This window comes from Dermochelys coriacea, chromosome 2 (assembly GCF_009764565.3).
Source record: "Dermochelys coriacea isolate rDerCor1 chromosome 2, rDerCor1.pri.v4, whole genome shotgun sequence".
NCBI lineage: Eukaryota > Metazoa > Chordata > Testudines > Dermochelyidae > Dermochelys > Dermochelys coriacea.
Genome location: NC_050069.1, coordinates 207119607 through 207133925, shown reverse-complemented (window position 1 = coordinate 207133925; position 14319 = coordinate 207119607). Strand labels below are relative to the sequence as shown.

General features: G+C 40.8%; 1 protein-coding gene across 1 annotated transcript in view; it reads right to left on the bottom strand.

Annotated features, from left to right (window-relative positions):
• The window catches only part of JAZF1 (JAZF zinc finger 1), a 283113-nt gene extending 270222 nt beyond the window's left edge, over positions 1-12891 (bottom strand). The window contains exon 1 of the mRNA XM_038389921.1: positions 12460-12891. Within this exon, the coding sequence (XP_038245849.1) occupies positions 12460-12574 (115 nt within the window). The 5' untranslated portion in view covers positions 12575-12891. The remainder of the gene's footprint in view (positions 1-12459) is intronic.
• Positions 12892-14319: the final 1428 nt, after the last annotated feature.

Sequence of the window (14319 nt, the reverse complement as noted above, 5' to 3'; positions counted from 1 at the left end):
TAGTGTGGGCAGATACAAGGAAAGGCTCATAAGGAGAAGGGTACACACAGGAAACCACAGTTTTCCTTTATCTCCTCCCCCCAGCAGGAAAGGTTCATGACGACACTAGACTTGAGCCCTAGGCCCTCCTCCTGGAGGGAAGCTGTGCAGATCCTGGACATCTACCCTCCTCCCTGGAAGCCTGTGCAGCCATAGGTTCTTCTGACACGCTATAACTGTCCCCTCCAAAGTGGGTAGAAGGCAGAAAGTTTATTGGAGCATTTTCCTACTGGACAACTGGCCTCTTATCGCCACCTTCCTAACCCAGGGGCTGCTTTTGGACAGATAAATATCCATGGGTTTGAGAGCAGAAAGAAGAATGCTACAGACCTTCTCTTGCCCCTTCTGTCACACCTGCCACAGTTCCACCTGCTTTTACCCCCCCTCCATTTCTGGTAGTGGAAAGAAGTGTCAGGCAGCAGTTATCACAGCAGCTTGCCACCAGATCATCTTGCTTCTCCCACACTCTTCTGGATCTTGACAACTATTTTTTATAACTGCCATATCATCCTCTGTTCCATGTAAGCATATAGTGGGAGAGGCAATTTCTCCAGTAGTCCAGACTTAAGACATACAGATCTTTAAGGATTAATATCAATACTTTGACATGCATATGAAAGCAAATACAGCCTTTAGTAATACACACTCTGTAGCTAGCACCAGCAACTAGGTGAACATCTGAATTCTATACCAGGTGAAGCTTCTAAATGGTCTTTCAAAGGTCTTTACAGGTGCCACCAAGTACATTATCTATCATAGAATGGAGCAAGGGTTAATCTTCAGATGCTCACATGGATATCAAATATGCAAGCAGTACAATACTCTGTTTTCAAGGTTGTTTTTTCTGATTTCTGAATTATAAAAGTGATGTTGTTTCTATCTATGCCCAGAGAACAAGGTGATGAGTCCTCTGTAGTAAGCCTCTGAACACACTCTCTCTCATTCCTTCTAGACTCTACTCAGGAACACAGCAATTCTAGTTCTTCCTCAATTATCATACCAAGACACAGAGAGAATATTAAAAGGCATAATCAACTTCTAAATTTTGGTCAACGCAGGTAACAATATAATACTACATCAAAAATCAAAACTAAATCACATTGGTTCAAGTCAAGCACCACACTAATATGCTCATAGTGGTGCATTTTAGTGTGTATGCGCACCTCTGAATGATCAGCTACCAAGCATTAGGGCACCATCTGCATGGCCTTAGGTCAAGATTTCTACTTCCATTGTGCAGCAAATAAAGGGCCATGATAATAGTGGTATTCGGAATGCTGAGTACATACTATTAAAAGAGTTAATATCAAAGAACTAATTAAACCCTGTATAACGATCAGAACTATTATTTTCCGTTCTACTGTACAATGAATTTTAGCTTTTTGAGAAAACAAGCTTTTTCAGAAGATTCAAGATAATCATATTTTGTACATAGAATAATTAAAACTAAACAACTAATATGCATCATTTAACTGCTCAGGGACCTCCTTTTAGGATCAAGGATCCATTTTATATGGCTGGTTTATCAGATGTACCCTTTATTTCCATCTGACCTATTAGTAAATAATAAATAAATACATAAATAAATAAAGTACTGTAGAATTCATTTAAAGGCTGCTTACTCAGATTCTTCTCTCTCATATGATCTATTTACTATATTTTTAATACATACGAAGAAAACCAAATAAAAAAAATTAAGATTCTAATGTTTGTAGAAGCTAAGTACCATATTTAACAAGAGTATCTTAACAGGCAAAACACAAATCTTTTCAGGACAGCTGTAAAATAAACAAAGTGGTAGCTATCCAATGCACGTATTTGTTTTGTATAAAAAATGCACTACAGTGTAACACAAAAAGGTTCTGAGCACTTGCTTGGCTTTTTAGTGTATACATGTATAGAGGGATGACAAATTAGATTGACTACAGAGTTGAGGTAAAGGTGGATTAAGATAACATCCTTAGGTACCTCTGATAAGACTTTCACCATCAGATCCATATCAGTTTCTCACTTTCAGAAAACAGAACTGTGTTTAATGCATGTATTCTGGTGATCCTCTTCTAATATTCCATGAAGTATGAAGAAAAGAAAGTGAAAGATGAAAAAAATGTTATTTCTCATAAGAGTTACAGCCAACCTTTAACAGTATCCTCACATTCTGTGTTTAGTAGGCATGATCCTTTCTATGTTTTTTCCAATGAAGAGAAACAGACTATTGCAAAATTTTTCAGATTATCTATTAAATATGTTCTATTCTAGTGCAATGTGGCATGAAGCCTTTGAGTTAAACTGAAGATGACATCAAACATTCCCTTGTCTAACCTCCAGACTTACTTGGATGCAGTACTGTAAACAATGCACAGTCAATAGAGATTGTAGTACAGTATTCCTTCCTAGCTCAATTGGGGCCTATTACAAATCCCACTGGAATCAATTGAAAGATTCCTATTGACTGTATAAGGGCTTGGTCAGGCCTTAAATCCATAAATCCTCGAAAGAAAGAAAAATATCAGACATTGGGACATGTTACAAATGTTTATTTTCATCTGCTTTTGCTGTAAAACACATAGATCAAATATTAAGCCATGAAAAAATCCCATCAATGGTATCCACAATATGAGAACACTTGTTACAGCAACAAAAATAATGTCATTGCATCTTTAAATAAAACAGCTCCATTAGCCTCCAAGTGAATGAATGTAGAATGAATTTCTGACAGTAACAATAATTATATTTTAGGATAATGTAAGGTCAAATCCTAAATAAAACTCAAGGGAATCAGAGGCGGATCTGGAAAGCCATAGTTTGTTTGGATGTGATAGCATTTTTAAAACAATAACCCTTGAGAGCATGCAATGAAATCTGGTAAATATCTTTATCTGTATTTGATAACAAATAATAACTAACTAAAATATGAATATTAGTGGATTTTTCTGTGCCATTTTTATTGGATGGTGAACTGCATATAATCAAAACGTCTTTCCCATTGGCTTCTTTCATCACTGCCAATATAAATATGCAATATGTTAGAAAAAAATCAGGGTGGTTAAAACAGATGTCAAGAGGGTTTCATTCTATGTATATTAACTTTGAAAAAGGTCACTGCAGTCATAAGCCAATACCTCTTTAGTGAATAAAGGATAATTCAGTGAATAATAAGGGACAATTACCTCCTCACTATATAAAGAATGTTCCCATTCTCTAGATACCATCACAAGCACCATGCAATGAAGGCTGAAAACAAACATCAGAATCTGCTTTGTTCCTCCTATATGCCTTCCCTTATTTTACAGGCCAAATCAGAAGAAACGTTTGGGATCCAGTTCTCCTCTCACACCAATGTAAAATTCATAGGTCCACTGACTACAGTTAGACCAGCATAAATCAGGAAAAAAGAAAAGGAGTACTTGTGACACCTTAGAGACTAACAAATTTATTTGAGCATAAGCTTTCATGAGCTACAGCTCACTTCATCGGATGCATTTGGTGGAAAATACAGTGGGGAGTAACACAACTGAAGTATATGGAGTTATGTTACTGTAAACATTAGGAGAATAAGTCCCATTTAGTATTCCTTATTAGTTGTGTTGCAGTTGCAGATAGGTGCTCCAGTCATTATGAGGGCCCCTTTGGGCTAGACATTCTTCATACAAAGAGGGTAAAAGTTTCAACAGTGTAAGTGACTTAAGAGCCTACATCCCACTGAGTTTCACTTGATCATTCACAGAATTGACTTTCAATGTGAGTTAGACTTTTAAATCATAGGTGCTTTTGAAAATTTGACCCATATTGAAAAGATGTTCCCTTGCCCCCAAAGAGCTTACGCTCTCTTGTTTTGCTTCATTCTTTCAAACTAGAAAGATAGCACATGTGCACATTTTGTCTGAAACCTAAACCATGATCCTGAAAGAAATTAATTGCTTTGGTGGCAGAATCAGAGAGAACTTACATTCTCTGGTTGATACAACTGTTGTTGATGGAGCTGGGGACAAGTTTTGCACTGCTAAAAATTCAGAACTGGTCCAGTTAAAGAGTCCTTTCTCAGACCATAAAAGGACTGAACTAGAGATGGCAGATCCCATCTTCCAGAACACTACCTTGTGTGGCAGAAGATGGTAGATCAGTGGCTATGAAAACTAATCAAGCCATACTACATAAAAAAAAATTCAGTGGGTCTCAAAACAGTTTCATTTCACATACGCTTGCACACACAAAAGAGAGAAGGCTCTGTAGGCCTGGATGATTAAGACTATTGAGTGCAAGTAAATGAGATTTTAAAAATACATTTTCAGGGCACAACACAATTTTTAATGCTCTCCTGAAATATAAGCCACTATGATATAAGGTATATGCCCAGTAACGGAACAAAAAAGAGTAATCTTCACCCAATGAGTGATGGTCCAAGTTGAGGAAAAGAGGCGATTTAGTTTATTTTCAACATACTAATTCACTGACAATACTTTTGACATAATTTTCAGAAGGTTGGATTGTTGTTTTTCTTTTAAGATCTCTCTTAGATAACAAAAGACTTTCTGACAAAGCAACTATGATTGAGGAGCAAATCCCCTAATCTGCAGAAGCAGTTACACCCCTGCTGATTAGAATCACAAGTCAGTCTCACTATTTAAAACATAGACAAAGCTTTGCTGAAGTACCTGGGCCTCTCCTCCCCACAGTCTTCAAAGGCTAAAGATTAGGTCCTTTAGAGATAATTGCATCTCCCACACCACCAGATGCAAAGCTTTTGATTATTGATATAAGAATGACAAAGATTACAGCTGTGGAAATACTGGACATGGTGCAAACTTAATACAAATATATCTTTAGGCTTTGTCCAGCATCATTATTAAGAATTATTTTGTTGATTAAAAGTATGAGATGTTGTTTCCCTAGTTCTTTTGTATCAAGAGACTAACTACAATTATTAATATTTTTATAACAGGTATGTATGTTTGATTGTTGTTTTATTGCACACAAAGGCCCATATGTTCATGCAAGCTACATGGCAGAAAGTAGCAACTAACTACAAAACCTCCTTTTAATTTCTATACACTACACAAAACATCCTACATATGATGCTGCCATACTAACTTTCAATACAAAAATGATTTCACACAGCTGATGCACAAGAAGTGTGAGAAATCTCCAAAAATGAGAAACTGGTTATGACAACACCAGATGCTAATCTGTACATTACCCTGGGGGGAAAAAAGTGTTACATTACATATATCTGATATTAAGTTAATGCTGTTCTGAGCAGCAATACTTTACTATCAACAAAATTCAGGTATTACCAATATATGTGTCTGTGGAAATCTAAGCATGCTGGGGCCATTAGCAAATGGCAAGCGTAGGTGGCCTTTGTGCCAGACTGCAGGGGCTCAGAAAAGATTTTTGCTTCTTTCATACATTGTGGTCCCCACTTCAGATCTGCATTTTACTTAGTATTCCACAGCTTCTTCCATGCAATATCTTAAGTTATTCTCTTTCTCTACATTTCTTGTTTCTAGCACCTGTTACTACCAAAGTGAGCACACAACCCAAGTTGACCATTGTAAGTACTAGTTTTGAGCAAGCTTTATGCACACAGGTCATGGGGAATTCTCTTTTCACAGACACACACACAAACCCCCTTTTTTTTCCACCTCAGTTCTCTGGTCCTTGATTATAGACCCCTTTGCCTTAATGTTTCATGAGGGTTTGAAATTAGTGGAGGCACTGGGATCCAAAAATGATTAGCACAGCTGAACTTCAGAACTAACATACTTTCTTTTCCTCTAGTGAGCTACATATTAGAATATCCAGATTAATTTTGCTTTCCTCTATCACTTTAAAAATATTGTGCCCAAATTTTTCTGCCTTCATTATGTCACTCAATTTCTCTTTTGCAGGTTTCTTTTTTTCCTGATAATCCCACTACTTAGTTTCAGAGTAGCAGCCGTGTTAGTCTGTATTCGCAAAAAGAAAAGGAGTACTTGTGGCACCTTAGAGACTAACAAATTTATTAGAGCATAAGCTTTCGTGAGCTACAGCTCACTTCATCGAGCTGTAGCTCATGAAAGCTTATGCTCTAATAAATTTGTTAGTCTCTAAGGTGCCACAAGTACTCCTTTTCTTTTTGCCACTACTTAGTGTGACAGTTTACCCTTTTTTCATTATCAATCCCAATGTTTGGGAACAGAGTAAAAATTTCCATTAAAAAAAAAAAAAAAAAAAAGAGTTCCAGCTTTAAGTCTTGACAGTGAAAGCTACCATATGAATATGGTACTAACTGGGAGGACGTGCAGCAACACCAGGTTGTATTTTCTAGAGCAAGTTATACTGAATTATTCCATTACTGTAAGTTGTCTATTTTGCGTGGCCTTAGTACAAGTAAAGGCTGAAAGATTCCTTTTTGATGCTTCAGAATCTCAGTTAAGTACTATACCATACAATCCTCACAAAGGAGAAGAATGTACTCAGCCTTGATTCTTCACTACTCTCCCCCACCACCCTCCCACAGAGATAATCAATTTAGTACATAGTGTGATATCAGTGCCAACCTGGAGAAATATTAAACTCAGGCCAATGGAAGCCATGAAGGAAAGAAAACTGATGCAATAAATAATATGAATAAGAATTCTAACTCAGGTTTCAGAGTAGCAGCCGTGTTAGTCTGTATTCGCAAAAAGAAAAGGAGTACTTGTGGCACCTTAAAGACTAACAAATTTATTAGAGCATAAGCTTTCGTGAGCTACAGCTCACTTCATCGGATGCATTTGGTGGAAAAAACAGAGGAGAGATTTAAATCTCTCCTCTGTTTTTTCCACCAAATGCATCCGATGAAGTGAGCTGTAGCTCACGAAAGCTTATGCTCTAATAAATTTGTTAGTCTTTAAGGTGCCACAAGTACTCCTTTTCTTAATTCTAACTCAATCTCTGTTTGAGCACCCCAAGACTAAAAGAGCATGATACTTGCACTGTTAAATCTTCAGGGAGCTAGTGTGCCCTTCTCTTCTGGCTGGAGTTCAACTACTGAAAAGTGCTAGTAAGAAGAAGAATCAAATCACAGAGTGCCAGTAATGTGAACTTATGCAGTGGGCTGCAGCAACTGCCGTGAGAAAACCAGAAGATGAAATTTAAATCTGAATCAGAAAATCGAAATGAATTTAAGGACTGCTCTGCAAAATGAAAGACTGTGTATAGTATTGTATCTGTTCCCTTACCACATATTCCTACCGTCCACAAAGCTAATACAATCTGATAGGACCACAGTATCGCCCATGTCTCCTGTGGAATCTGCCATTCTGCTGAAGCCAAGCACCAAACATTTTATTTTCCGTCTTCCTGCTCTGCTGGGACCCACCTGTAGCTGCCTTGACTCCCTGCACACTCCAAAACGGGAGTTAATTGGATTAGAGTCCATGCCCTCTGTGCCATTCCATGGATCAGGGAGCCACAGCTGAAGTTCAGCTTCTAGCCAGGGAGTAGGAAAGTCAAATGTGTGGATTAGTGAGCTGGGCTGCCTGCATAGCAGCCAAACCCCAGGAGGTAGGGAGATGATCCCAGGAAGCAGGCTACAAACCTCCCTTCCCCACACCTTCCATAATCCCTACTTCCTCGAACACATATGGGGAAGGAGGCTCCGAGTCTGGACAACATCATGGAAGCCAAAGCCGACTGGGTAGAGCCAGGCCATCTCAAGGGTATAAAAAAATCCTAGAAAATAATTACCATAGAAAATTATCATTGATGAATTTTACATTAATAAGTATTTTCATCTAGGAACTGTAAGTACATGTGTTTGTGTGGAGGCAGAGGATGGGAATGAGGGTTATCAGTTATGGCGACAGAATAAGTTAACATTGTTATGGAATGGAGGGGTTGTTCCTTCACAATCTGGCCCCATTGCAACAGGGAGTACATGGAGTCCCTTTGATAGGCCTGAAATAATTATTCTTGAGTAAGCCTAACCAACCCAGAAGGCTGCACCATACAGTCATAAAACCAGACTGTAGTGTTGAGATGGGTCTGTGGCACCAAATATGAGTTTAATTATTCTTTACCTGCCAAGCACAGAAAGAGATGGCAATCCTCCCAGCTCATCTGCACCAGTTATTTCATCTATCTTTTATGGCAGTTGCTTGCTGTAGGTACCAATTAATACATAAAATTAACATTAAGGCTCTACCAAAAAAATCTATTGATAGACATCAAATTCTGTCACACTTGCATTCATGAATTTTGTATTTCTAAGTAAGTAAAGCAACTACAGAATTTCTCAAAAATGTCATCCACTGGCATTTGAAAATGAGAAATATTAAAAGGGAATTTTGGTGCCAAAATATAAAGGCCAGTTTTTGCTATCCTTAATCATAGTAAGTTATACCTTACTCTGTGAATAATGGTGGCAAAAAACTGACCCTTATTAGTATTGAGGAATTAAAATACATTTTGTAGCTCCCCCCCTCCACATACAGTGCAAAATGACTAAATTAAAATAAATTATTTTGCTACTACACAAGATTCATTGCAACTCTATGAAAATATACACTATCAGAATTGTGCATTATGTTTAAGGCCCCAGTGTTCCAGTCTGACTCATATGGGCAGACCAATGGGATTCCATGTTGTAAGGATCCATTCACACAAAGCAGTTTGCAGGACCAAGTGTAAATTAACAATAAGCCTTAACTGTTTGCATACCTATTACCCAGGACATTTTATTTATTTATTTTTAATTAAAAATACAAATCAAATCCAATCTTATTGTTTTTATTCTTATACAAAGTACAAAAGAAGTCTTCGAAATCATCATTTATTCTTAAAAGAAATATTACCATGTACTCTATATGTCCAAAATTAATCCCTTCCCGATTGTGTTGAGAATGCTTTTGACATATACGGAGAATATTATAGTATTATGCTCACAACACACACATTGTGAAGACATTTTCGTAAGCCCCCATTTTCAGATGCTTATAAACCTTTCAAAAAATTTCCCTTTCAGCTGAAATTTCTCATGACAAAATTAAAGAGTTTTGGAAAGTTCAGGAAGTTTTGTCAGGATTTTTTCAAGCTGCTCCATGAGAGTACTGGGGTCTTACTCATGTGGAAGAGCTTTTAGGGTCTTAGTATGAAAGAACTGTGACCTGTGTTCAATTTAACACACGTAACTCTCAATGACTTTAGCGGGAGTTGATTCCATATATCTTGAGGGTATAACAAAATCAAACTAATCCCTGACTTCAATGGAGTTGCAGTGACTTACACGGAGGTTGAATTTAGCTCAGAATTCTTTACCAGGTAAGAATTTTTCCAATGGATTTTACTGACAACTTCAATAGGATGTATTTTTAAAACATCAAACTAGAAATCCACTTAAGATCCAATCTGCACCAAACTCAGCATGACAGACTTCTGAGCCCATGCAGTAACTACCAGCTTCCATCAGGAAAAAAAAAAAAAAAAACTTTTGACATACAACTATAAAACTGATACAGAATAAATGTTATAGATGTTTGAAAACATAAGCACTATAAGCTGTTTTCCACACATTTGGGTAATGTTATTTGACTGTGATATCCCATATGGAAAAACCTTCAAATAAATGTACTCAAAGCAATGTCATATCACATGCTCATATGAACGTATGTGTGGGCATTTAATCTGTGATCCATTCCAACTTTCTTTTAGAGAAAATAAAAGCATTATATATATATATATATATATATATATATATTAATGTAATATTAATTTTAAATGCACAATTAGGAAATTCAGCGTATAGTTTCCCAATGTAACTCAGCCTAATGTAACTTCCCTCTCATGCATATGAAATATTCTGTACAACTGTGTATCAGTGGTTCTGTAATTACGGTCCACAGGCCGCAATCAGTTGGTACATGGCTTGGTTTATAGTATGACTTCCCAACCTGGGGGTGCAAACAGGTTCAAACGGGAATGGACTGTCATGACCACCTTCCCTTTATTTATTTCTAGTTGGGAGTGAAGTCCCAAAACATTTTCCTGTTGTAACATGGCTCACGGTATGGGGAAAGGTTGAGAATCACTGGTTTATAGTAGGTTTCGGAGTAGCAGCCATGTTAGTCTGTATTTGCAAAAAGAAAAGGAGTACTTGTGGCACCTTAGAGACTAACAATTTATTTGAGCATAAGCTTTCGTGAGCTACAGCTCATTTCGTCAGATGCATCGGATGAAGTGAGCTGTAGCTCATGAAAGCTTATGCTCAAATAAATTGGTTTATAGTATAGTATCAAAATGAGAATCCACTATAACACTGATTAAGATTATAACAAGAGTATACCATGTATATTTCAGTTTAAGATATGGTGTGCTAAATCTGAAAGTTAGAGAATGGCTGCTGTATATGATTTTATCACATATATGTAAGAGTGTATGGTTATGGAAAACATACCTTGGAATCTCCTGTTTCACAATGTAAATCTCACCTATAACACTGTATTAATACAGTATTTGACACTCAATTTTAAGTTAAGTCTAATTTTAAAGTTCATTACTTCATCAAAATTTCAATTATTTTTTTCAAATGTTTGGGCCTGCTTATTAAAGAAGTCATAAAATGCAACAGCATGCGTGTTTCATCATTGTATAGTAGCATGCTGCTTACTTATATTTTTACTGAATCATAGCAAATCTAATTATTTACACCTTCTTTATAATTTAGTCCTCTTTCAGATTAAAACGAAATCAGGATTCACTAACCTGTCAAGTTTCTACTTTGAAGAAAATTATATTTCTGACAGCTTAATTTACATTCTGTTAATAAAACACAGCAAAGCAGTTACACAGAAGGGGTAGCCTAAAAGTCAGGGTAACACCCCTGTTAAAAGGGGCAACAAAAATAAGGTCTGATAACGCAGTGCAATTTGTAGCTGTGTCAGTCCCAAGATATTAGCAAGACAAGGTGAGTGAGGTAATATTGTTTATTCAACCAACTTTTACTGGTGAGAGAGACAAACTTTCGAGTTCTGTGTAAGCCTGAAAACTTGTATTTCTCACCAACAGAAGTCGGTCCAATAAAACATAGTATCCCACCCACCCTTTTTTTCCCCTTGTGATGCATCAAGTGCATTACATTCTAGACAGCAATTAAAAAAAAAAAATAGTGAATTTGCTAAACTGTTTTTTTTTTTTTTTAAAAAAACAAAGCTTATTCTAAGAAAACTCCATGTACAGAAGACAGGCCTCATCTTTGACTCGCATATTAACCGAAAGATATTTTTTCTTCCTTTTTTAAAACTTTTTCATAGTGTTAACTTTCGGATTTGCACAGCAAATCCGGGGTCATTCCTCACACATGCATACCCGCACGTTACTGCAAAGTGCTGTGCGGATGCAAAGCCCGGGGGCACCCTCCCGGAGGCAACAGACTGACGAGTCATCACCCCACCTCCTGCTGCATAGCGCGCTGGGCACAATCCCTGCCCCCACCCCCGCCGGAGCGAGCGCAGGGCGGATCTTCCCGGAGAATTACCCGGGACCGTGGCATCGCAGGCAGGGGACTTGTTGAAAGCGCCTGTCTGCTCAACACGGTGTCCGGGGAGGGGGGAGGGGCAGCGAGCTGTCCTACAGGTGATGACCAGACAGGCGCAGCGCCCAGCCCCACGCCCCGCCGGCGGGACCCCGCTCAGAGGCCTGGCCGCGGCTCACCCGCAAATGGCAGCAGCGGAGCGCCGAGGAATCCCCGCCCGCGCTGCCCCGTGGGGCTTCCTCCTTCCCCGCTTGCCGGAGCCGCCCGCAGACCTCGCCCCTGCCGCCGCCGCCGCCGCCGCTTAACCTCCGCCCCCGCCGGCGCGGCCCTGCCCCACGCCCACCCAGCCGCCGGCCTCCCCGACACCCTTCCTCCCCGGAGCGGCGCCTTCGGGGCAGCCAGCGCCCGATCCTCCCCACCACACCTAGCAACCGCGCTGACAGGACGCAGCGGCGGCGGCGAGGAGGAGGAAGCGGAATGGCCGCCGCCGCCGCGGCTGGCTCCCTCCCCGGAGCGCTGACAGCCAGAGCCGGGGCGGAAGCAGAAGCAGCAGCAGCAGCAGCAGCAGCAGGCGGCGTGTCGTGCCAGTCCTCCCCTCCTCCTCCTCCTCCTCCTCCTCTCCGCCCTGCCTCCTGCCAAAGCAAACTAACTCCCCGCTGCTGCAGCGGCGCCCAGCGTGGGCCCCCCCCCCCCCTTGTGCAGCCGCCCCAGCCTCCCCTCCCCACGCCTTGCCATGCCGCCTCCTGCACCGCGCGCCCCCGAACACGCCCATGCCCAGTGTGCGGCCACCCCGGCACCTTCTCCCCCCCGCCCCGCCCCGCCCGTGCCCGGCAGGCAGCCCCACGCCCCTTGCACATGCACCCCCCTCCTCCCCCGCCCCGCTCCGCTCCCCAGCGCCGCGGGGGGTCCCCCTCCCGGCCACTCACCGATGTGGTTGTCCTCAATGTGCTCGATGAGCTCAGCCAGGCTTGGGAAGTGGAGCCCGCAGCCCCCGAACCTGCAGGTATTGGAGAAGAAGGAGGCGGCGGCGATGCCTGTCATGGTGTTACATTGAGATCCCCCTGCAGTGCCTGCTCTGCCAGGGCCGCCGGCGGCAGGGCGGAGAGAGGCGGGGGAAAGGGGGAACGGGACAGAGAGATGGAGAGAGAGAGAGAGGGGGTGGGGAGGAGGAGGAGGAGGTGGCCGCGGCGGCAGCAGCAGCAGCAGCAGCGTCGGGAGCGGCGGAGGGGAGGGACGGGACGGGGCGGGGGGGGGGGGGGGAGAGATGAGGCAGCCGCAGCTGGGAGGAGGGACCAGTGCTGCACTGTAACAGCTGTGCTACCCCAGCAGCCACCGCCTCCTCCAGCAGCCGCAGGATCAAGGGACCCAGGCCACACTCATCACCTTATCAGGGGGAGACTTAGCAGCAGTTCACATAGATACTTCAGTGTTCAGAGGCTGTGTTATACAACAGAGCGGTGCGACTTCCAATGTGAAGTTTGGAGGGGGGAAATGTTACATTTGTTTGTAACTTTATTTAACTTTTTCCAGTAACACGTTGGGGGTGGGGAATTAAACAGAGCTCTTTTTTGTTTGCCCCATAAAACCAATTTGCGATACTCTTAACTGACTCCAACTAGTATCTTACACCATAATTAGCCTCACTTAAATCAGTGGGACTACTTGTGGAATAGGCTATGACTGCTTATTTTTACTAACAGTGGCATTATCTGGTTCACAGAGGGGGGACCCACAATACAGGAATTCACCAAGTGGTGTAAACCAATGGTTCTCAACCAGGGGTACACAGAGGTCTTCCAGGGGGTAAATCAACTCATCTAGATATTTGCCTAGTTTTACAATGGGGTACATAAAAAGCACTAGCAAAGTCAGTACAAACTAAAATTTCATACAATGACTTGTTTGTAGTGCTCTATATACAAAACACTGAGCTGTAAGTACAATGTAACAATGTAAGTACGATATTTATATTCCCATTGATTTATAATTATATGGTAAAAGTGAAAAAGTAAGCAATTTTTCAGTAATAGTATGCTGCGACACTTTTGTATTTTTGTCTGATTTTGTAAGCAAGTAGTTTTTAAGTGAGGTGAAACTTGGGGATACACTAGACAAATCAGACTCCTGAAAGGGGTACAGTAGTGTGGAAAGGTTGAGAGCCACTGGTCTAAGCAGTGCATTCACCTAAACCTCATACAATTCCCATTGACTTTACTGAATGTCAGCACCTAAAAGGTACAGAGCACCCTCAACCACATCTCATTGGAGTTGAGAGTTCTCAGCTACTTGCAGAATCAAGCCGTTAGGCCCTGATCCTACAGACACAGGTGCTTGACTGTATTACTGTAAGTAACCCATTGAAATAATGAGGCTATTCAAATTAATAACATTAGGCACCTGCATAACTGTTTAGAGGATTGAGTATGAAGGTCTAAGTGGTACAGAATTTGGCTTCATCTCTGTTAAATAGATCTTTGCAGCATAAGGATATGATTCTGCGAATCCTTGCACATTGAACTCTTGTGTTGATAGGAGTTGAGTAGGAGAGCAAGAAATCGGGATCGTGCCATGGTGTAAAATGGATAGAACTGGAGAAGGAAATTAACATAAAAATGCAAAACTCACTCTCAAAACCTATTTTGACTTTTTTTGTCTCCAGAAAGCTAGTCACTGGAGAGGCTGACTGATTAATTGATTTGAATGAAGTTCTCCTGAGGCTAAAATTCGTAGACAGCTTTATTTAAAATTAAAAGGAAAAAAAGAGAGAGTTTGCCTGTCAGGTGGGT